Here is a 22,781-nt window from a genome sequence, read left to right as displayed (position 1 = left end):
CGAAGTTTGGGTGGCTGAAGGCAGGAAGAATAGAAAGCATTTAGTGTTTCTGCTGCTGTTTCAAACCTGGCCGAGGTCAGCAGGGGCTGACCGTGGGCATTGGACACACGCCGGGGGCTGGAATGGCGTTTGGAGCAAGCTACGGCCTCGTGGGAAGGCACAGCGGGGCAGGCGCGGAGCCAGGATGTCAGCCCTCTTCAAGTCGAGGCCAAAATACATCAGTGAGACTGATCTCTCTGCCCGGCCTGCTCTTGCTTTGTGACAACTCGGTGACTTTGTTTGCCAGGGCAGTTAGTCCCACGCCTCTCTGCAGTGATGATTTCACTTAAAAGTAATAATTTCACATAAAAGTTTGACGTGCAGTTCTTTAAATGATTCTAAGCAGTCTGGTCCTTGAGAACAGCCCCTCTTTGGGTGATGGAACCCATGTGGTGCGTTTGCAAGAGCAGAGTTGTAGCTTTTATTTGCTTGTGACTTCCTCTTCCCAGCAGAAGCCAATGTATAAAGAGACAACTGAAAAGGTGCAGTTGATTTGGGTGGAAGGTAGCTTGCAAGAGAGACTGAGTCATGCACCTTTAACACTGAGGAAAATTAGCACCCCTTAAACTTATTATTTAAACTTTATAAAAACCTGGTTGATCCTTGACGTGCCAAAGTCGCTGTGCCATTCAGGCATCCAGGTGTTCCTGCAGATAAGTGACACCAATGCTGTTCTTCCCAGAAACTGTTTGGGGATGGGACAGGTCAGGGGGCTGTGATTCAGGAAACTTCTGGTGTTTCTTCTAGGCTTGGGCTCTGAGTTTCTGCAGTCAGAAACCCGGAGCCTTTGGGTGGAGCTGACTGCCACTGTTAACTCTTCTGTAAGGTGGTGGTCCAGCGGTGAACGTTACCCACACCAGGGGCTGAGATCATGCACAGGGCTTTGACATCGTCAGCAGAAGGTCCTAAAGAGGAGCTAAATATCTTTATTTTAATCATTGTCACTCAAAGGATATTTTAATATAAAATGCATACATCCATCTGTATGTACATTTATATAGAGAGATATATTTGTAACCAAATAAAAGCTAGAACTATGCAAACACTACTGGCTGCTGCTTGAAACTAACATCTACCAGAATATTTTGGAATACTTTGGAGTAGATTTGTTGCCTTTTCTTTTTTTTTTTTTTTAATTTTAAATAATAAAAAATGCAGCAGGGGCCAGAGTTTTGCTGCAATTAGTCTCACTAGATGCTTAGATCATTCTGAATCTGGAATCCACTCATAAGTGGGTTATAAAAGTATCTAAAGAGTCCTCCAAACTCTAAAATATATCCAGCTGCGTTAGTATTATTGCTGAAAGGCTTTCGTTTGCAAAACATAGGAAAATTCAGAGGCTGGGGCTGGGAGAGATGGAACTGTGGTGTTTGGGATGGTAGGTAGAGAAGAGGTAGAGTCAATAATGCGGGTGTTTGAAGAGGAAGGCCTGGGAGCATTTTCCTTCTGGACATAGGACTGAGTTGGCTGCAAGGCATCTTCATTGTGAACATTTCCATCATTGGGACGGAGGCTGTGATCGAAGCAGGACTGGGCTGAGTTCTGGTCCCAGGGGAGGTACTGGAAATCTTCCCGCTGAGACTGATGGTGCCAGAGTTTAGCCTGCTGGGAGAAATTTCATGGGGTTTCTACCATTTCCTTGTGTCAGATCCGATCTTTGCTTTTAGGTTTAACTAAAACATGTCCATCTGTAATCTTCACTGACCCGTTTGACTTTTTGTTCTTAGGGACTGTAGAAAATTCAGGTTTCTTTTAACATTATCCTCATCCCAACTGTGAACAAGTTACTACTGCTTCTTCTAATTTATTGTCTTTCTGTTCCTGAACGTCTGTGTCATCTGGCTGATTACCAGTGCCACCGTGCAGTGCTCCATTAGCTTTTATGCACAGGGAATTGTTGCAATGGATAAGTTGATGAAGCTGGTTGGAAGAGTAGAAGCCTTTAGAGAGTAGCTTTTGCTTCCTCTAGCTGTCATTAGGGAGTGCACACACACGTACCAGTATATACATATATATGTATACATATATAAAGTATTTCAATATAAACTCATTTAGCATTATTGTTTAATTTATATTTTAATCCAGTTATAAACCAAAGTATTACAGCTTGTGAAATGATGCTTCTTGGAAATAGGAGGAGCTGTTTGAGGTGGGTTCTGAAAGATCGTTGTTGACAAAAATGCAGGTAAGATGGAAGAACTTGTTCTGTTGAACCCTAGAGACTGGAAACCTCGGGTGGGTTTAAGACGTGCTAGTAAGGTTTGATTGTGGGGAAGCAGTGTGGGTGGCCATTTGAAACGCTGTTTTTTTTTTTTCTCACGCAGTTTAACTTGGTATTGGAGGAACTGCTACGGGAGCAGTGCGGCCTGGCGGCTGGCAGAGACAAGGCACTTGAGCTGCCTTTGCTGGAGGTGGTTTGAATTCGTGCTTTGACCATGTCTCGGCAGCGCTTCTGCTGCTGGACTGCCCCAGCAGAACCGTTCCAGAGCCCGAGCTGCCCCACTGTGCCTGTTGGCCACAAAGCACAGCGCCTCTGCCCTGCCTGGTGATTTGGGGTACTTTAAAGAAGAATAAGGACTTCCTTACTGGAATGCCTCGAGGATTTCCCTGCAAGGGAACTGGAGGTGTGGCTTTGCCTTATGCCTTAAAGTGGATCTAAAGTGATCCTCTGCCTGACCCTGTCCTGGTCAGTGCGGGATTAGGGTGAGTTTTTGTTACCAATGAGACAGACTGACTCGGTTCTGGCACTGGTTCTGCTTCTGTCCCCAGCGGCTTGCTGTTTCAAGCTGTGGTGTCTAACCGGGGTTGGAGGTAAGAGGTTCGCGTTGAGGTGGAGCAGAGCTGCCACTGGACCCAGTGCTCCAGGGCTTTGGCTCCTCTGTGCTGTCACAGTGATTAAAGCCAGCCCCGAGGGAGTTTTCAGGGCCTTCTGAAGGCTTCTGGACATCTTTGACGTACAGAGAAGTGGTTTTGTTAAACAAAATCAAGGCTTAAAGATTGCAGTGTTCTCCATGGCACTTAAGTGTTCTGTAGGAAAACAAGTATGTTCTGGCAAGCCCAGAAGTAAAAAGGGAGAAGGTGGCAAATCAGACCATGGTCTGGCACAAGCGGGAGCTTGAGAGAGGAGGCCACAAAAACAACTGCCAGTGTGTTTAGTCTCTAGCTTACTCTTCTAAAAGAGTACACTTCTAAAAGAGTAAAAAAGGCACTTGCTATTTAGCGATGTCTAGACGTGCAGGTGTAGTAACCCCTGAAGAGGTGCACGTTCTGTTGTCAGCAATGGAAAGAGGAAATGGGTTCAAAAGTGAAATCTTGCTATTTTTTTCTCTATGGGGGGAGTAATTGCTTTTCCGAGGAACTTGCAAATGCTACAACTTGACCACAAAAAGTCTCCTGCAGGCTTAGCAGCAGCCATGCTTCCTCTTACTCTTCTGCTCAGCCTGCATGCCAGAGGCTCTTTTTATAGCAAACTTCCCTGCATCCCTCCTATCGAGCAGTGTGATATCAAGCAGCGTGATATCGAGCAGCGTGATATCCACCCACCCTTGTTGATTAAGTTCGTTTAATACTCTCCAGTAGGATTAGTGCGTACTCGCAGCTCCTGGTGTACATGCAATACAATTTTTAGCTCCTGAGTTCAGATCTGGCAAATATAAAAAGCCTGTAAGCTAATCTATTTCTAATTGTAGTCACTGGGGACTGCGGGCTGAGTACAAGAGCCCTTCTGTGCTGCACCAGTGCCTAGCAAAGCGTCACGGCCTCTGCTTCGCTTGGATTTTGTGAGGAAAGAAATTCCATCAGGCTGAGGCATCCCGTAACCCTCCTTGGGGCAGGAGAACACTTCTCTGCCCTGGTGGCAGGGAGGAGAGGTACCTTAGACCGAGCTCTGGCTGCTAACTGGGCAGAACAGAGTTATTGAGACAGTTGTCTGTATGTGAAATTTCTGCCACTTCTCTTTAAATAACTGTCAGTAACATATATCTGTACATGCATAGCATTAGTTTTACAGAAAGGTAGCCCTTTGCACTGAAAATGCCCCAAACTGAACGTTGAGTAGCAGCAGTGGGCTGCACGGAGCGGCTCCTCAGTGCTTAGGGGGTCGCTGCGGGGGTGCACCTGAGGCTTCGGGCGAGGGCGTTGTAATTCCCTTCCCTTGTAATTGCTCTGATGGCTTTGGGATGCTGCCACAAAGCTGCTTTTTTGTTTTTAAAGCTTTAATTCCTATCATGGAAATGCTGAGAAATCACAGGTCCCCTCCTCCCCAATTACTTTTAAGTTGTTTAGGTAAATTTTGATGTGGCATGACAGCTTTCAGTTTGTGGTCTACAAGCAACGTGTCCGTGAACTAGCCCAGAAGAGCCAGCCTGCTGCCAACAGATTTACATCTGCTGTTCAGGCACCTGCACTAGGAAACTCGTAGGGCTTCACAGACGATGGGTTCAAGTCGGGGGCTGTAGGATCTGATGCTCGTAGCGGGGCTTCCATGCTGCCGAGGGGCAGGGTTAGCTGGGGGACGAGAGCTGGGGGCTCTGCTGCAGCCTGGACCGAGTCACTGGGTGCTGGTGCCTGCTTGCTGGGGTCTGTGATGTGAGGGATGTGGGCTGGGTTTTCTCCTGAAGTTTGCCTCGTGACTTCCCACAGACTGCTGCCTTCAGCGGCAGGACGGTCAGCATTAAGGATGTGCTGGGGGGACCTTAGCAGGGGGATCGCGTAACCTCAGAACCAGAAGTAGCGGGACGTGCCAAGTGTTTCTGTGAATGAAGAATAAAACCTGCTTTTGTCAGGGTGGTAGAGTAGACCTTGGGGTACTGGCCGTTAACATGTGTTCAGGTACTTGTTTTTGCAGGGTGAGATGAGCCATTTCAGAAATCTGGGCAAGGAACAGTGGTAGCATTTGAGCCCTGCCTTCTCACTCCAGGTGGCCACCGAGACCCGCAGCAGGTACGTCCGTGCCGCCGCTGGGGTGGGGGGGGAGCCCCGGCACCCGGCCGGGAGCGTGGAGGTGTCACGCTCGGGGGGAGATGCAGCCCCGTGCCAGAGGTGCCCCAGGTAAATGGGCACCTTTTGAGAGCAACAGGGCGGTGAAGTGCTCCCAAAAAGTGGGCGTAGCCGTGCCTGTCAGACTTGCGTTTGCGTGCTCTGCTGTCGGCACAGTTCCTCACGCAGTGTGCCCCGTGCGTCCAGCTGATGCACCGGGGAGCATAGTGCCGGAGCAGGGGGCACCGTGCTGCCTGCTCATCCTGCAGCTGTGGTGGTGTCAGCCCTGCTGAAACCTCCTTCCTAGGAAGAGGAGCGTGCTTCCCTGCAAGGAGCGGGGGAAGCTCCAGGTGTTGCTTGTCACCAAGGGGCTCGGGTGGGTGGCGTTCTTCTTTGCTAGAGGAAAGCTGTCATGGCTGCTGGAAAAATACCCCACGTGCGTGGGGTTTGGGGTCCTTCTCGCTAAGAAAGCAGCTACATTGCTGCTGATATTCCAGCAGCAGAACAGTTAACAGAGTAATCAGTTTCATTAAAAAAAAAAAAAAGTATTCTAATTTGGTGATGGTGAGCTGGCAAGGAAAGTAGGTTGGCAAGGAGGGAAAGAAGGCACGTGGCCCCTGAAATACGAGGGGGGCTCATCTGCTCTCAGCACCAGCCGTGGCTGCTGCCACTGGAAGTCAACAGGAGGTGTTGAGTGGAATGGGGGTAGGTGAAACGACAGCACAGCATCCCTGGGAGAAGTGTGTGTGGATGTTGTGGGCAGGGAAACGTCTGTTTTGGAACCTGCCTGTGTGCAGGAGCGTGCGGGAAGCCTCGTGGTCTTGGAAGACAAGCATGCAGAGATGCTCACGCCCAGTTCAGAAGCACTGGAGCTGAGCATCGCCAGTGTTCTCTGGCCTGGGATCTGCAGAGCTCTTCAAGGGATCCGAGAATGGAACCTAAGGAAACGAGCCAGGCTGCAGTGCAGGAAACTTTGCTCTGCAGATTTTGGAAATTCCCTTGGAAGAAACTCAAGGGTGGCAAGTAAAGGTTGAAAACAGGTAGCACCAGGCAGATTTCAAAGTGCTGTTTTCTGAATGTTACGCTTTCTAGCACGTGTTAAAGCTGTTGAAGACTGAAGTTTGCTTTCATTTCAGTACTGTCTCCTTCATGTCATTCCTTCTACTTAAACTCCGCAGCCAAGGAGAGGGTGCAGAGAAGACAAAGCCAAACCCTCTCAGAGGCACGTGGTGGAAGGAGGAGCAGCAGTAGGCAGAAGTTTATACACGGGAAGCTCAGGTTAGGTATAATGAGAAACTTTTTCACCATGAACATAGCCAAACATTGGAACAGATTGTCCAAAAAGGCTGTGAGATCACCAGCCTTGGAGATACTCAAGACCTGGCAGGTAAAATCCCAAGCAACCTGCTTGAAGCAAGCCCTGCTTCGAGGTGGGAGGCTTAGACCCAAAGGTCTGCCCCTCCCTCGGGTATTTGGGGCTTCTCTGTCACCCCACGGGGGTATAAGACACTGCCCCGCCACGTGCTGTGCTGCGTTATGTGAAACGAGGGGTAGAGACTTACCCCACCACTGCATTTCCAGTCACATTGTTTTTTTTAATTTGTCAAGGATTACTCCATGACAGAGCATCTTGTCTACAAAGGTCTGTGGAGAAGTCCAGCTGCGCCCAAGCGTGAGTGCAGCTTCCTTTTTTTCATCAGACTAAGCCAAGCTATATATGTATTTTTTATAGAGTTATCATATAAAAATGGGCAGCTTTAATGGGCTTCCTAGTTCCTATCAGTTAAGCTTTTGAAATATATTCAGGTGTCTTTTAAATACTGCTGTGTAACTTCCTTGTTTAATCTGACATATTCTGAGTTATTATTTTTCTGCAGTTGTCTAAGGCAGTACTTTAAAAAAATAAGTGCATTATTTTTTTGCCAACTGTCAGTTATGTTAAGCCTCCAGCTTTACTTAGATTTTGTAAATGTGCTTAACCCTCCTCAGCTTTATGGTTAAATGTCTTCATTATTTTTATTATTAATTGCAGTGAACTTATTTATTTAAACCTTCCCATTATGTTTGCAGTCTGAACCAATACCATTCACTAAGGCCCACAAAAACTGTGAAACTCACTAGAAAGTAAAAATGAAGCTAAATTGGTTAGTTTTACTACTGGTCATAAAATACAGAAAGTAGCAGCATAAAAAAATATAAAAATTACTGAGTCTGGGGGAGGAATCATGAAGCCTCAGATAAGAAACTTCACTTGGAAATGAGCTACAACCTGATGATGATCTTTCACTGGTTCCCCATTTGGTCAAGGTCAGAAGCTGTCTTGAGATCAAGAGGTTTTTCTGGGGTCCTTTTTTTTTTTTTTTTCTATTGATGCGTTTAGGGCATTGGTTTGGTATGGATGCTCCCATGATGCTATTTTCTTAGACATCTTACACGTCTAAGGAAACTATGGATAACTGTGAAGCTTTTATTTAATACTTCATTGCATTAAGTTGGTAACTGAGCAACTGTTGGCTTAACAGAGGCACGGGCTGGTGGGGAGAAGGAAGGTGCCACGCCGTTGTTGAGGCAGGTAGCTGTGAGTTACACTAACACAATAGGGACAGTGCAATTCTCTGGATTACAGCTTCAAGCTTGGCTAAAAGCGTGAAACGTGCCTCGCATCACCCCTGCGGCTGTTCCCTGGCCTCGGGGTGCTTTGCTGGATGCACCAACGTGACCAAAAGCCAAGGTGAGGCAGTCTCAAGTTTGCTCTGTAAAAATACAGGGACAGGGTTGCTGTCAGCACAGGATGTCCCACGTGTGTGGTTAGAGGCTGAGGGCAAACGTGATCTCTGACGAAGATTCAGGGACTCACTTTGTACACGGTGCAGGTACTTTCCTTAAGGGTTTGATGGTTTCCAAAGCCAGGGTTCTGCTGTTAGGTGAAGCAGCAGATCTGGATCACAGGATCCAGATGGATCACATCCATTTGGGGATGGAGGGCAGAATTTGTCCTGCCCTATGCCCAAGATGAAAGCCCTTCAACTCCCCTGAAGTTCTTGCCTGGGAAAAAGCCCTGCGCCGGTTTCCAGGGCTGTGTTGTCCCAGAGCAAGCGACTACGAGAAATATTTTGAAGTGCAAGGGGAGTGTTGTAACTCAAATAATGCATGTTTCTTTTGTGATCGTGTATATAATATTGCTGACAGGTAGGAGAAGACAGGCCAAGGACAGAGTAATCCTTGCTGGCACAACAGGGACTTTGCTGAATAAGCTCTTTTAAAAGTTGAGTTAGGAAGAGAATAATATGCAGCTCTATGTTCTTGTGGTAATTTATTCCTCACCTTGGGCCCCGTGCTTACAAGGAGGGCCAGTGAAGGACAAGGGCAGACTGTATCGGAGGCTAGTTGACAGAAATGAAAGCAAGCTATTCAAAAATAGTGCTTTTGTCTGAAAAAGGGAAGGGAATGTATGTCGTTTTCCCCTAAGCCTCTGGTATCTTAAACACTAGCTAAAGCTCTCATGAGCTGTGCCCCAGTTGTTGCTGAAGGTGCCCTCTGCCCCCTTCTTTCCCCAGCCTCACCCCCCTCTTTCCTGTACAACACTGTGAATATGACACCAGTAGCTCTTTTTAACATTTCCATTAAACTTGCTCAGAGCATGAAATGCTGTCCTATGCTGTCACGTGGTGACACTGTAGATGAGCTGTGACTGAGAGCCCTGTTCAGCTGAACAATAACCCCCAAACAGGGACACCGATGATTTAGCACTTCCACGCGGAGCAGTGGAAGAGGAGAGCATTGTAACAGGAGTTAACAACCTAAGTGGCTTTATATAGCAATTTGCTAATCAAATTTGATTTTGTAACGAGCTAAACTGACAATCAATTTCTAAAATAGAAAAAGCCTCTTGGAGGGAATAGTTGAGATGTCTTCAACAGAAAGATTTAACTGGGCTAACTTTAAATGAAGAGCACAGGATTTTTTTCCTTTTTGTTTTTGAGCAATCACTCCAGAAATTGAGTTGCGTTACGCAGCGGAAGATTCACAGGACAGTAACTACCTCTCTCTCTCGGAGTGCTGAGGTTGCCATGCTACACACTATCAGCAAAGCTTTCACTTCAAACAGGTTTGTTTTCCTTACCTCCACGTTTCAGAAACGCAGGTCTGCTCTGTAAAGTGACTCTATGAAAATGGCATCTGGCAGGAGCGGGGAGAGCCTTTCAGGTGCCATCGTCCCTCTGACGCCGGTTCCTCGCCACGCGACCCCTGTGGACGAGCTTCGGGGCTGTGAGCGTGCAGGGTGCGTGCGTTCCTTCGCGTGTTCTGCGTCACAGCAAACCGGCCTGGGGCCACGGGCCGAGGGCTGAACTGCTAACTAGGAACCGAGCTAGCAGCACGGAGGGTGAGAGGAGAATCCCTCTCCCTTCCGCCTTCAAGGGAGCAGACAGCAGTGAAAAGCAATAACCTTAAATAAAAATAACACTTTTATACGTTGGTCATTAGTCAGCAGATCTGACTCTGCAAATTTATATATATTATACAAGCATACAGGGAGCAGATCTGTCGTGAAAAGGTGCCATTTTTTTTCTAAACAGAGTCCCTTTCCAAACTAGAACAGCACTTTAAATAGGTTCCTCTTAAATAAAAAAAAAAACTAAAAAAGAAAAAAAAAAAAAAGAAAAAACCCTTTACTGAAGAAATGCACTTTAAATCGTAAGATGAGTATGGCTGTTACAGGTTTTTGAGACAGCTGTACAGGCAGGGGGCTTGCTGTCAGCCACAGCCCGGGAGGGAGCGATGGTGCCAGACCCTCGGCTGCCACCGGCAGCCCCAAAACTACCACAGCTCTACCTCCCGCTCCCGCACCCCTCCGGGCCCGGCGCTGCCCCTGCCAACATTATGGACAGGATTTTCCACCCCAGCCACAAAGCTGGTTGCAGCTCAGCCATGCTGTAGCACTAACAGGACTGGCATGCGTTGACCTGTTGGAATACTTTTGTAAAACGATCAAAAAAAAAAAAAAACAAAAAAGAAACCCACCCTTGCCTGTAAAGACTCTTGAAACCCCATTTGTAGTAGGTCAGAAGTTGCACCAAGTTGTGACACAGCAGACGGCCCATCTGTGGGCACCAGGCTGAGCAAAGCCATGGTGAAGCTGTTACTGAGGTGGGGGGTGGGGAGTCCATACTGTAGATAAGGAGCCCTAGTCAGTTCAGTATTTAAAAATAATAATAAAAATCCAAGTTGGTGTGTCCCACATTGATTCCGCTCTGAGCTGGTTTGCAGAGTAACCATTAATAAGAAAAATTGTGCTGTCACCATCAACTATTGGCCTATACATCCAACTTTTTAGGACAGGTGTCCTAACACTCAAGACTTATTTTCACAGTTAAGAAAGTTCCTGCTGTGCTAATTATTATTTTTTCAATTTTATTTTTGGTTGCAATCCTTATTTCAAAAAAAAAAAAAAAAAGTCAGTGTTCACACTTAGTCTGCAGTAGGTTGAAGTGTGATCCTGCTGTGTGTAACTTGCGGATATCAGACTGTTCTTAAATGATTTTACAAGCTGCGCCCAAGCTGGTCCTCTGCCCTGGCTTTTCTTTTCCTCGTCCAGTGGCAGCTGGCAGAGGCAAATGCTCCAGCAGGGCTGTGTGCTCTCAGGCTGGTCGCATACAGCAACAGCCACTGCTGCTGGAAGGGGCCAGGCAAAGGCAGTGCGAGAACCAGAGTTGGGGAAGGGGGAATATAACAAAGGTAGAGGGATTGTACAATTGCATTTAAAGCAGTTTAACAAAAAGCGCTCTCGTCAGACAGCTTTAAGAACAATGTGAATGAAAACTTAGCAACTTGGGTAGGAATCTTTGAAAATTCTATAAATGTATACTTGAAATTCTGTTTGTATTAAAACAAATTGCATTTTCTTCTTTCTTTTAACACTGTGTAAAAGAACATTATGCATGTGAGTGGTTTGAGAATTAAATGGTTTAATACTCAGATCCTGGTCCGTCTCTTGTAGCCAACTGGTCCTGGCCGATGTTGATTTTCTCTGGGCTGCCCAGGCAGGAAGGGCACCGAACCCTTCTGATCAGCAGTGATGAGAGCACCCCGTCCCTGCTGCCCTCAGCTTACCAGCATGGCAGAGCCTGAGCTGTCCCAGGCTGCTTTTCCTGTCACCTTAGATGCCTTCTGTTCCTGGTTTTTGAGCTTTGTCTTACCATGTCTGCAGGCTCAGCCCTTTGCAGTCCCTTGGGCTGGGGAAGCCACTGTGCTCTCGCACCTGATTCCTGTTGCAGCAAGAGGGCTTCCCCAGCTGCTGGTGCCAGAGGAAGCATTTTGGTTCAGTGCCATGCTAGGGAGATCCAGGCATTTCCTCAGCCTTCCTTTTTTTCCCCCACCATCTTCAACCTCCGCAGTGTAGAACGAGCACAAGAAGAAAGGCAAAGGTTACAGGCAGAGATTGTACGTGGCTGGAGCTGTGAAATGAGGTAAGCAAGCAGAAGGCAGCATCCAGCAAGAAAAGCAGCAGAGGTGGGTGCTGGAGTAAGGGAAAACGAGCTGCTTTCTGACCCCTTAGTTATTTCCAGAATGCTCCCCCTTGTCTTCTAGGATTCCAGCCTCTGTGTTAAAGTATCTGCATGCAAAGTTTCTTTCAGAGGCATTACTTCAGATAAGCATGCCAGCAGGAGGATTCAAGACTCTCAGCATCACAAATGTAAGTGCCTCATAGGCCTCTTCTGTGTTGGCGACTGACTGCAACAGCCATGAGATCCAGCAGAGAAGACAACTCTCCATGTCTGAACTGTGCACCACAACACAGGTGCTTAAACCTTCCTACTAGAGGAGTGCTGCAAAGCCCAACTGTTCGCAAAACTGCTCCCAAAACTACAGCCAGAGATGGTCCCAGCCACGACCAAACATCCTTCCATGCTAGTCTTTCCACAGACTGTTTGCATCTGCGAACTACCTCACTGTTGGTGTGCTGAGGCAACTGCTGCTAAGAGGAAACCTTTCTAGAGACAAGTTTTACTGGTCCTACAAAATCCAGATGAAATTGCACTCTGGGGAGTGCCATCTACTGGCACAGTAGCAGCTGTCTGCACACAGCACATCTGGAAGATGTACCACCAGCAGGACCGGACCATGTTTTCACTGCCTTTTTTGTTCGTTTTAACCAGTTGCCCTGAACACAGAATTCTTAGAGAAAAAGCTCATCACATTTCACTTCTGCATCTCAAAGATAACCCTGTCAGAGGTCCTACTGCAGCATAACCACCTTGGGTGGACCAGCATTCAAATCACACAGATGGCATGGCAGCAGGCCAGCATGCCTCAGCTCTAGGAGTATTCTCACAGGTGAAATAACAGACCTTCAAACACAGCTGTAGATGGTAGTTGCATTAGTTGCAGCTATCACCTTAGTAGGACATTGCCACTGTCCAGAGCCACCCCTGCTACGGTAACTTGAATGCAGAGCTAGTTTGAAGCTTACTTCTCAAAACGACAGATTCAGGAGCCTTGGCTACATGAGGCTTTTGCTAGCGCCTGTTCAGCACTTGGGCACATCAGACACACCAAAGCTGTTGGCAAGGAGGCCTCCGGTGCTCGGCAGCTCTTCCACCTAGCAGCCGTTCAGTGCAAGGCTTCAGAAAGATGTTTCTGGCCCAGCCAGCACATGCCTTCTGGCTGCTGCTGTTCCACTGGCCTCGACAGCTGTTCTACTGGGACTGAGGAGTGTAGTTAAGGGTGCAGTCATTGAAAAAAGGGAGGTTAAGTCTAGGAAGTGACTTAGTGAAAAGCGTCCATTCAGAGATCAGTTTGTTACATACAGACGTATAGGCTTTTAATGTACTGGGGGATCAGAGTTACAGTTTGATGCCTGAAAGGGAGGAGGGGTTGGATACAAGAACGACAGCGATGCTGGACTCAGTCTTGGGTGCCACAAAAAATTCAGTTTCCTTTGAACGAGCAGGAGAGGTGCCCTCTGAGACCCCCTCACCTGACACAGCAAGGAGGGGCAGGAGCAGCCCAGCTGGTTCCAATCCGTCCCCACAGCTTGCACCAAACAGTAAGACCAACTGCCCCAGTAGCGACATGGGCTGCATGACCATACCCTACTGCCCCTTTTTCAAGGGCAGAAAAGGGAGAAGTGAGGCCCTGACAGCCCATTTAGGAGCAAGGATCAGATATTCTGCCCATGAAGATGATGGTGTTGAGGGCGGCTTCCCGGATGAAAAGCAAGAAGGGCCTGTTGGCTTCAAAGATAATTCTGTTCATGGGGAAGGAGCGGCCAGAGACAACGACAGCTGTGGCTGCTGATGCCTCACTGCCTTCTTCATTCACCTACCAACCAAAAGAGAACATGGGTTTAAAATGCAGGCATTATGCAGTAGTTGGAGGGCTCTCCCTCCCACCCCACCAGTTTGAAGCACAGGATGACAATACAGGTCAGAGCACATTCCTTTACATTGTTAAAGAGGAGATCGCTACCCAAGGGAGGCAGGAGGATAGCACTGCCAGCCCAAACGTGCCGAGCTGTGCCATCCATCTGGCACACACCTGCCATGAAATAAGCAGGAAAGAGCACTCAAGCCTTGTCACAAAGCTTTGGATCAGGCCTTAGGCTCCCACCGTGTCCTACTTGTACTCCCAACACCTGCAGCGTCACTGAGGGCTGAGCGCCTTTACACGCTCAAGGTACCGAGCTTCTACCTTACCCCGGAGCCCCAGACCACTGAGGAAGTGACCACCACTGGCTCAGAGCTACTTTTTTCCTTTTATACTTCATGTTTTTAAAAGAAAGAGCAAAACACATCCTGGGACCAAAGAAGGCTTACCTCAAGGAAGGCTTTGTGGAAAGCCTCAGATACATACAGGTCTGTACGGCCCTCTGCAACTATACCTGAAACCCAGAATAACAAAATGGGGCAAGTTACAACTATGTATGGAGAGAGCAGCTCAAGATACAAAACAATTCCATCCTTCATGACCTGAGTTCAAAAACAGAAGGCACATCTGCCCTAAAACAAGGATATCCTCCATCAACTGTAATTGATCACTCAACTCCCATGCCCTTGGTGCTGAGCAGGACTGTGTGTCCTTGGTGAGGACAGAGCACCGAGTCCCTCACTGGCGCAGCATCACTTCAATGTGGTCACGGTCTTTTTCCTCACGTGTTGCCCTGGCACCTGCAGAGGAGCGGTTACCTCCACCTCCACCACCCCATTTCCACATCTGACCTGGGAGTCTGGCATTTTCTGGACTGAAGAGATCTTCTAGCCCCATTTTTCTCAGCTTCTCCTTGACACTGAAGCTGTCCTCAATGCGGAAGCGAGGGAGAGAGACAGTGAGAGAGACCTCCCTCATGGAGTCTATCCAGTCCTGCAGCTTCTCCGATGTCAGCTCTCGCTCTACCTCCACCAGCGGCGTCCCGGCATAGGGCAGGACCAGCACCATTGTGATATCGTCCCCCTTGTAAGGCAGCTCCACCACCTGCACTTTGTCCTGGTGAATGGATGCATGGTGGAATTTGGACTCTTGGTACATGATTGGGACTTGGCAGGTCTCACCGTTGGCTTTATGAAACGCATCCAGCCTTGTGTTTGGAGTTGGGAACTGTGATTTCCAGTGCCCCTGCAAGGGAGATTGAGGAGGACAGAGACAAACATGAGCATCATTACTCCCCCCAGGGAAGTTGGCTGCTCCCCCAAGTTTTGTTAGCTGTACCTTAAAATAAATGGTGTTGACCAGGACCAGGACAGTGAGATCATCGATACCTCTCTCTGGGATCACTTCTGTAATGCGCCTCTCTGTCTTATTAGCCACCCACTCGTTTATGATCTTCCTGGAAAGCTCTGGCTTCTCCTGAAGGACGAGACCAAAATAGATTAAGTCAAGGGTTATAAACACTTCTTTGTAACCCTTCTGGAGGAGACATTACAGGGTGCATGCTGAGGAAGGACACCGCACAGTGCTGCAGTGTTTAGAAATTAGAAGCGGCGAAATGACTGTGGTTAAGGAGCTGGGACAGGAGGAGCTGTGTCCTGTCCTCCCTCCTGCCTTCACTCATGTCCTGCATGCCCAGGGCGCAGCACTGCCTGCGGGCAGGAGATGGGGGCACAGCAAAAGCAGAAGGGCAGGGAGGAAAAAACACTCCCCTCCCCCTGCCCCAAACCAACAAACCGAAAAAAAAAAAACACACAAAAAACAAACAAACAAAAAAAACAAACAACAGAAGTTCACACTCACTTTGAAGTTCAATGGCCAGAGCTTGGCTCCATACACTATTTCGCTGATGTTCTGGTAGGTCTCGTTAAAGACCAAAGATTTCTCTCCGAAGAGGCGGTTGGCTGATACCAGCTCCGACGATTTGTTGGCTTTCTTGTAAAGCCGGCAGTTGAGCTTGGCAAAGAAGAAGTGGACCTGATCGGATGTCTTTTCTGAAATAGTGTCAAATTGGAAGACCTGGAGGGGCCAAGCAGCGAGAAGGAATTCACCAGCCAGCTCTTGCACTCCCACAGCTCCAGGATCCCACCAGCAGCCTTTGCCCTCCCCTCACCAGCCTAAGCCATGGAGCCGAGAGCTCTGCAGGCCTTCAGAGCTTCGCCCCCCAAGTTTTTCCTCTGTGCCCCCGACCTCTGTCAGGGAAGCAGTTCCAGCCCAGCATGTGAGCCACCAGGCTTTCCCCAGCGCTGTTACAACCAGCACAGTTCATGCTCACGGTTTTCAACCCCCCTGCCCCAGCCCCAGGGGAGCCTCGCACAAGGTGGGCGGCACGGCAGGGCCTGGAGGCAGCTCCTGGGTCAGCACAGGCCACAGGAAATTTGGGCTAAGCCCTCCTGTGAGAAGGCCGAAGGCTGCTCCTTCCGAGGAGCAATTCTCATGGTCTGCTGAGTAATTCTGGTACTTATCTGTTTCCTAAGATGTAGCAATTGCTTTGAGGGTAGGTTTCTGCAGCGCATTTTTTTTTCCCCTAATCTGTTCGTAGCTGCCAGCTGGAAGGACAATTCTAATTTGTCAGCTATTATCCAGCTCAAGGCTTTAGGCACAGAAAATCCCATAGCACAGTGCTCACGAACATCAGGGATCTCTGGCACCACCTCCTATGAGGCAAATATGGTGTTAGCGGCCCTTTGGGAGGGCAAAGGGGGGTGTTAAAAGAGTGCTGGCTCAGCAAGAGAAGGGTCCTCTCCAGCAGGAAGGGCTGGCCAAGAGGGGAAGGATTTCAGCATTTCACTGCTGTGCTCTGCCCCCAGGCTGCAGATGACCACAGGTGGTCCCTGCAGAGCTGGGATCTGAACACAACGAGGCACGAACAGCCTCACGTCTTCCTCCCCAGGGGCTTGTTTAACCCAACGGTGCTTCTCAAGCCAGAGAGCCGTCCCGACCCAGATGGCCCTCGGCAGCTGTTGGCCACCGTCACCTCTGCAGCCTTTCAGACCTTGGTGACAGCTACAGGGAAGGGCTGAGGAAACACCACCGACCTCCATGAGCTGCTGCAGGGTGTCACCACACGCTCCGAGCTTGGTCATGGCGAAGGCTGTAGAAATACTGAGGGGCGACATGAAGATGTTTTCTCCATTGTCCTTGGAGTCAGCCAGGTACTTGTAGAAGACAACAGCGAAGCGCGAGTTGGCCTTCGACAGCTCCCAGACTCGGGGGTTAGTAGACTCTGGGATCTTGCTCTTGCCCTTCCCTGGCTCTTGCCCCTCGCCCTCCTGGGACTTCTTCTCGGGGTTGCGATAGATGCACATGGGGTTCACCGGGATGTCGCGGGGCTTCGCGGTGCAAATATCTTCCACGACATAGGGCTTAGGGGCAGCCAGGCCCCAGACGCTGAAGAGACACACCACAAAGAGATGCATTGTCCTGGAACCAGAGAGAGAGCTCACTAGGCACTCGCCTGCCCAAGAAATCCCCAGTATTGTCGCAGCCCCTGGGTTCAGCCAGCACCCAAGCAGCAGGACCCCGATGGTCCCCCTCTCCCATCGCCCTCATATTGCAGCTGCAGGACGAAGCAGGAGGACAGACATCAGCAGCAGGACAGGAATGCCTTGGAGCACACACTGCTTTTACATGAGACATAATGAAACCAGCGCTTTCCTACAGCCCCGGGTGCCTGTTTTTAAGCAGCCCTGGCAAATTGGTGCAAGAACATGTGGATCAAAGGCCTGAGTCCCCCCCATCGACCAACTGCCAGAGCTGGGTCTGCAGTTCAGTTGCATTTATGCTTTTGGACTGCTCCTACCCATCTTCCTCGTGTGGAGAGCCCCTAGGTGCCCCAAGCTCAGCAGACAAGCCAGCCTTAGACAAAATGTTTGACTGTTTCCTTCCCCTTTTCCTGTGGAATCTCCTAGATTTCCAGGTCTGTTTTCTCCTTTCCCCTGAGCAATTCTGTCCCCTTCAGTTACTGTCTGTGCTTCCAAGCTCACGCCAGCTTTGCACTATTCAAGTTGCTGATGCAGGAAACACTAGAGAGCAGGGCAGAGAGGTGATGAGGAAGAGGACTCCAGGTGTCAGTCCCTCCAAGTGCTGAGCATCTTTAGTCGCTAAAAAGTGCACTACATACATTCATATGGTGTAGCTGGTGCATTACAGCTATTCCCAACCATGCTGCGATAAAAACTGTCCCTGCTACCTGAGGAGGTTAGACTAACGTTAGTAACCACATTCCAGTGAAAACAGGTCTTGAAAAGTCTCCTAGAAAGCCAGAGATTATTTACATTTCCACCTCTGCTAAAGCAAGGGATGCCCATCCCACCAGCTCTGGCAGCAAAACCTTATCGGCCATGCTGGGGCTGACCAAGCAGCATGCAAGGCCTTCTGCACAGAGTGGTTTTGAGATGCCCTTTACGTGACTCTGTCGGGTTTGTTCACGTGTCCTGCGGGAGGAAGCTCACAGACCACAGCCACAGCAGCTTGGGAAACAACTGCTGGAAAGGGCTGGCAGCTCGCCCGGGACGTGCCCGCTGTGGAAGAGAGACATGTAGCTTGGGTCTCCGCCTGCCCCCGTGCGCTCAGCGCCGCAGTAACTGCGCGCTGCAGTGCGAGGAGCCAAAGTACAGACGAGCTGCGTTCACCACCGTCTCTGCAGCCTCGCCAGCAGCCATCCCAGGTGATCTGGGATGTGGGAGACCTCTGTGTTCTTTCACAGCCCCCTCACCGGGCTCTTGAGCAACGACTTCATCTGGGCTCCAGTTCTTCCGCAAAAGCAGAAATTACCTCATTTGGCACCAAGGCTGCATCGAGCCCTGAGGGGCCCTCTCCAGCACGCGCTAATAGCATAGCAACAAGCACTGCAAGAAAACACGCCAAAACAAGATGTTCTTGCTCAGGCCATGGCCACTCTTGGTGGTAAAAACAAACAGATTATCTTTCAAAAGGTTTAGTATGGATGTGCAGAGCAGCTGCAACCCCACGAAGAGCAAAACCTAAACCGGGCAGGAAGTCAGCCGCCCTGACCCCAAAACCACCCAGGGCAGGAGGGGAAGAGAAAGGAAAGCTGTTCAGACGCTTGAGGGAGAGGTATGGTCACAAGCATGTGCCGGCTGGCCACCGGGAGCACGACTGCCTGCTTCTTTCAAGGCAAAGGCAGACGTTGGTGTCTGGCACCACACAACTCGCTGCTGAGCGCACGTATAAAACCCAGCACACAGGGGAGGGGGAGCACGTGTAGACTCCACAGTAAAGTCCTGACTCCGTAAGTTTGGAGGTGATGCAGAATTTTACACTTAACGCCTTAAGTCAGATTTATCAGCCACTTCGGCCAGCTCAGCCCACCCAGTGCACGTACACAGCATTTTCAGGACAAGGGGAAGTGCGAGGCTTGCAGAAAACACCCGCTACAAGAAGGGACAGCTGCCCGTTAGAGCAGGAGCCCTCCCTAGCTCTGAGGCCAGCTTGGTGCTGTGTCACTTGGCTGAGAAGCGGCCCGCCTCCCTCCGCAGCTCTTCGCCTTTCCCCTTCCCACTGCAGCACTGCCACGCATCCATATGGCAACCGCTTTCAGCCTGGAAGGATCCCAAAAGCATTACAGCAACATTGCTGTCTAAAAAGGGTTACTGGCAAGGAAGAACGTACAAATTGGGAAGGGCTCATTTTTTTCTGCTTCACCCCTGTGAGAAGTGTAGAAAGCCAAGAAGCAAGTTGCTGAATCAGCTCGAAACCAGAAGACTCTGGGCAAACGCAGAGAAGCCCCCACCCCTGCCGTGTGACACAGCTGGGCTGCAGCCAGCACAGCCTATTCCCACCCTGCCGCCGCTCGGCTCTGCAGGGAAGGGCGGCCGGGAACGGGGCTCGCAGCCCCCAGCTTGGGGAGCTCCCTCAGACACGCCGGGCTGAACCTGCCGTGGCTCTCTGCTGTGGCACGAACGTCCTGCAGCACTCGCAGGGCGTACTAGGAAGTCCAGCAGCTCACACCACTTGGAGATGATTTATGCACTCAAAAAGAGCTTTCCCTGATCCCCTGAGATCCCCCAAATGGAGCAGAAAGCAAATCAGCACTGCTCCTTTCCAGCCAGGTCAGGGATCGGTGCTCGCCAACACCCAAGCACAGCACAAGCACCAACGGGCCCGCGTGAGAGCAGGGATGGCAGAGCCTTCTCCAGACGGCTCCTCCGGCCCATGCCTGGAGCAAGAGAGCAGTCTGGCAGCAGCCTGAGTTCATAGGCTCCTACAAAGGAAAATGAACCTGTGACAAGGAGTTAATTAAAAATGAAAGAATAGCAGAATTGGTTTCTCTTACCTGGCCCGGCGCCTCCAGCCTTCTGCTTTTGGGATGTAAAGGCAAATTGTTAAGACAGGCAGTCTTGCTCGAGACCTGAGAGTGCCCAAATCAGTCCAAAGCAGTTTCCCCACTGGATTTCTGTGCTCGAGCACAGCACAGATGAAAGCAGAGGGTGGGAGGGGAGTAGGATGCTGAGGCCAAAGGCTGATGACCAGCTGCAGAAGGTTAAGCAAAGAGCAGAAAAAAACTGTTTGGTTTGAAAGAGGTTTAAAGTTCAATCTGACAAGGGAAAGTTTGACCACCTATCTCACACCAACGCCAGATGCCTTCATTTCTTGCCAATAAGAAAGTTAACTGCTCATGAAAAAACTTTCAAGAGGACAAATAAAAACCCGATCACCCTAAGGTATTGGTAAGTCTCACTTCAGCATCTCGTAATTCAGCAAAATGCTTCTTTCTGCCCCGAGCCCTATCCCTGTCCTATCAGCCTGTTTCCCAAACAAATGGGCACAACTTAGGACAATCCGCCCCGCTTCATGCCCTGCTGTTTCCAACACACGCCCTCCTAAATCCCCTCACCTTTTCACTTGCACAGCTGGGCAGCTGCGGGTTAACAGCCTCCACCCCAGCCCGAGTGGTACTGGGAGCAGTATTGAGCAACACAGTTTCAGGTCTAGGAGGCAGCTGCCCCACAAAGGGAGCAGCACTGCCTCCGAACATGAGAGCCCAGGAGCTGGCTGCCTCTGCAGGCACCAAAGCCAACTGCTACTGGCCCAATAAGAGACAAGGTCTCAGCGGACAATACAGCTGCAGACTGGAATTAAAGGGGACAAAGATTGGGGAAGTAAGTGCGAAAGAGGATGGCATGCTCTGCACCCAGCTTTGCTTTGGGGGTTCTCCTCCACAGCCTGTGGCCCCAAGTGCCGCTTCTACAAAGTGGCTCTGCACACCACAAATACCGTACCTGCTATACCTTCATGCTTGCTCTCACCTCTTCCACAAACTGGGGGGGATCTTCATCAAGAGCAAGCACAGAAGCTACAGAATCCCCTCCAAACACTGCCCAGCAGCACACCCGAACCCACATGTCCCTCACATTCGCTTTCTGCCTGACTGCGGATCTGGGCAGGAAGCACCCATCAGACCAGATCTGCGATGCAAGGCAGTGATTCACTGCAGATTTTTTGGCTATGTGGTAGTACAGGAGGTAAAATGTGCTCTGTGAGGACGGACTCGCACGCTGTACCTGGTTGGGGTGCTCCAAGAGGCGGCTGGTTTCCATGTGCTGAGGTGGCACACCGGCTTGCAGGTCCCAGAGCCTTCAGAGGGGATCAGAGATTCTCCACTCCCAGCAGGCAGACACCAAAGCACAGGTTTCCATTCACCCCGTGCTGAGAGGTAGTTCAAGGCAGTAAAAAACAACCCAAGAGAGAACACCTCTGTATTTTGCACACCCCATATAGCTGGAGCTAATGTGAATGAGCTGCCAGTAGCGTGACGAGGCACACGAGCACTGCGACCGCATGCTCCCTGCAAACCGAGGCCAGTACCAGCATCCAGGCAGCAGGCAAGCCAGCTGCTTCCTCGAAGTATCCCAACCCTCAGGGAAGGGCTGACAGGATCTTTAAGTTGCCCGAGCTGTGTCCTAAAGGGTGACTGACAAAAATGTCGAAGTGCAGCACTTCAGTGCCAGCTTATCACAGGTTCAGCGCAAAGCAACAACTCAGCAGCGGTGTCTGGGCTATACCTAAGGAAGCATCCAAAATGCCAAGTGCCTTAGAACAAATCCCTGGCTGCCTGATGGTGCTAGGGCAAGGACTTGTTTTCCCAAAGCTGCAGAGGGGTCCCAGCTCACACCGAGCAGCCACCAGCTGCCCAAACCCTGTGGCACTACAGTGCAGGCAGCCTGGGGCAAGGGGGATCAGGCACCTGCGGCCTCTGCCCCACTCGCAGGCAAGAGCTGTGGAGCCAGAGCTGCACTCACCGGGCAGGGAAAGCACAAGACGACAACAGCCCAGCCAGGGATGTCATGTCAGGGTGCTGCTGCCTTCCCTGAGTGCCCTCAGGGCAGCACACCGCTCCCTGCCAGCTCTGCGGGAGGATCACGGGCTCTGCTTTTCGCAGAAAAGAGCCCTGAGCTATTATTGAGAGCGGCAGGGAGAGGCATGTTTTCTGAACGTGCTCGCATGGCCCTCGTTTTGGAGAAGCTGAGAAGAACCTAGAAAGAAACAGCCATTAAATATACCTGAGAGGTAAGCAAATCCGCATTGATTTTGGTTCATGCTTTGAGTGCTCACTGCTGTTCTGTGGTGGTGCACAGGGAAGAAACGCACTGAGCAAGATGGGACGAGGAAATCATCCCATGTTCTGGGCCAGGCTTTGCAGCCCACTCCTCTTGTGGTATCCCCACCCAAAGGTGAGAAGTTTTTCCAGCAGCTGCCAGCCAGTAGGACCAGCCTCCCCTCCTGAGTCAGAGCCGCTCCTTTCCAATGGGATCAGACCCTCCACAGCACTGCAGGTGTTTTTAGAAACCAACTGCTTGACAGAAATTCTGTGGTTTTTTATTTAAGCCCCCGAGTGTCCTGCAACTCTCAGACCAGTGGGAGAACGGGAAAGAAAACCTTCACGAGTAGCAACGCCTATTTTTCTGCTGGATTGCTAGCTAAATACACCTCCCTTTACAGGAACTGAATGTTTCGAGTCCTCCAGTGAGGAAGCTCTGCTCTGTGAAGTGTGAGGGGCCCTAACGGCGATGACAGGCTTTGGGCTAGCAAAGCAAGCACTTCATGCTGGATCTCTCCAAGTAGCAAAGGAGATTATTTTGAATATTCTTTCCTGTTTGAGGGAGCCGGCTGGGTTACACCAGCAGAGCCACCAGAGCACAGACCAGACCCCAAGAGAGGCACACAGCTTCTCTGCTATTCAGCATCTCTCGTGCTCCAGCACAGCAGAGAATAAACACGCCTTGGTCTGAAGGAAGCCTTCAATCGTCAGGACATCACATCCCGTTTCAAAGAAGGTACGTTCATCCGAGACAGAAAATGAGAGATATTTCAAAGTG

General features: G+C 50.0%; 1 protein-coding gene across 3 annotated transcripts; it reads right to left on the bottom strand.

Moving 5' to 3' along the window:
• Positions 1-12,437: 12,437 nt before the first annotated feature.
• On the bottom strand, positions 12,438-20,420 carry SERPINC1 (serpin family C member 1). 3 transcript variants are annotated; one of them, XM_035537476.2, is made up of 8 exons: positions 20,300-20,420; positions 19,739-19,935; positions 16,479-16,863; positions 15,244-15,459; positions 14,722-14,859; positions 14,235-14,628; positions 13,833-13,897; positions 12,438-13,338 (listed from the first exon to the last, which is right to left on the bottom strand). In XM_035537476.2, exons 3-8 carry the CDS (start codon positions 16,857-16,859, stop codon positions 13,165-13,167), a joined length of 1,368 nt encoding a protein of 455 aa, XP_035393369.1. In that variant the 5' UTR covers positions 16,860-16,863; positions 19,739-19,935; positions 20,300-20,420; the 3' UTR covers positions 12,438-13,164. The 3 variants fall into 3 exon arrangements, with proteins under 3 accessions (XP_035393369.1, XP_050568191.1, XP_050568192.1); XM_050712234.1 differs by lacking the exon at positions 20,300-20,420 and having other exon boundaries at positions 14,235-14,859; positions 19,739-19,767; XM_050712235.1 differs by lacking the exons at positions 13,833-13,897; positions 19,739-19,935; positions 20,300-20,420 and having other exon boundaries at positions 13,272-13,338; positions 16,479-16,950.
• Between the last annotated feature and the right edge of the window lie 2,361 nt (positions 20,421-22,781).

This window comes from Cygnus atratus, chromosome 8 (assembly GCF_013377495.2).
Source record: "Cygnus atratus isolate AKBS03 ecotype Queensland, Australia chromosome 8, CAtr_DNAZoo_HiC_assembly, whole genome shotgun sequence".
Lineage (NCBI taxonomy): Eukaryota > Metazoa > Chordata > Aves > Anseriformes > Anatidae > Cygnus > Cygnus atratus.
This window is presented reverse-complemented; position numbering and strand designations above follow the sequence as displayed.

Excerpts from the sequence above, each read along its gene's own strand:
- SERPINC1 (XM_050712234.1), bottom strand. The coding sequence starts at position 16,859 with ATGCATCTCTTTGTGGTGTGTCTCTTCAGCGTCTGGGGCCTGGCTGCC. Across the intron at positions 13,898-14,234 it reads AGAAAATGCCAGACTCCCAG|GTATAGTTGCAGAGGGCCGT; the intron begins GTCAGATGTGGA and ends TCTGGGTTTCAG. Across the intron at positions 13,339-13,832 it reads TCCACAAAGCCTTCCTTGAG|GTGAATGAAGAAGGCAGTGA; the intron begins GTAAGCCTTCTT and ends TTTGGTTGGTAG.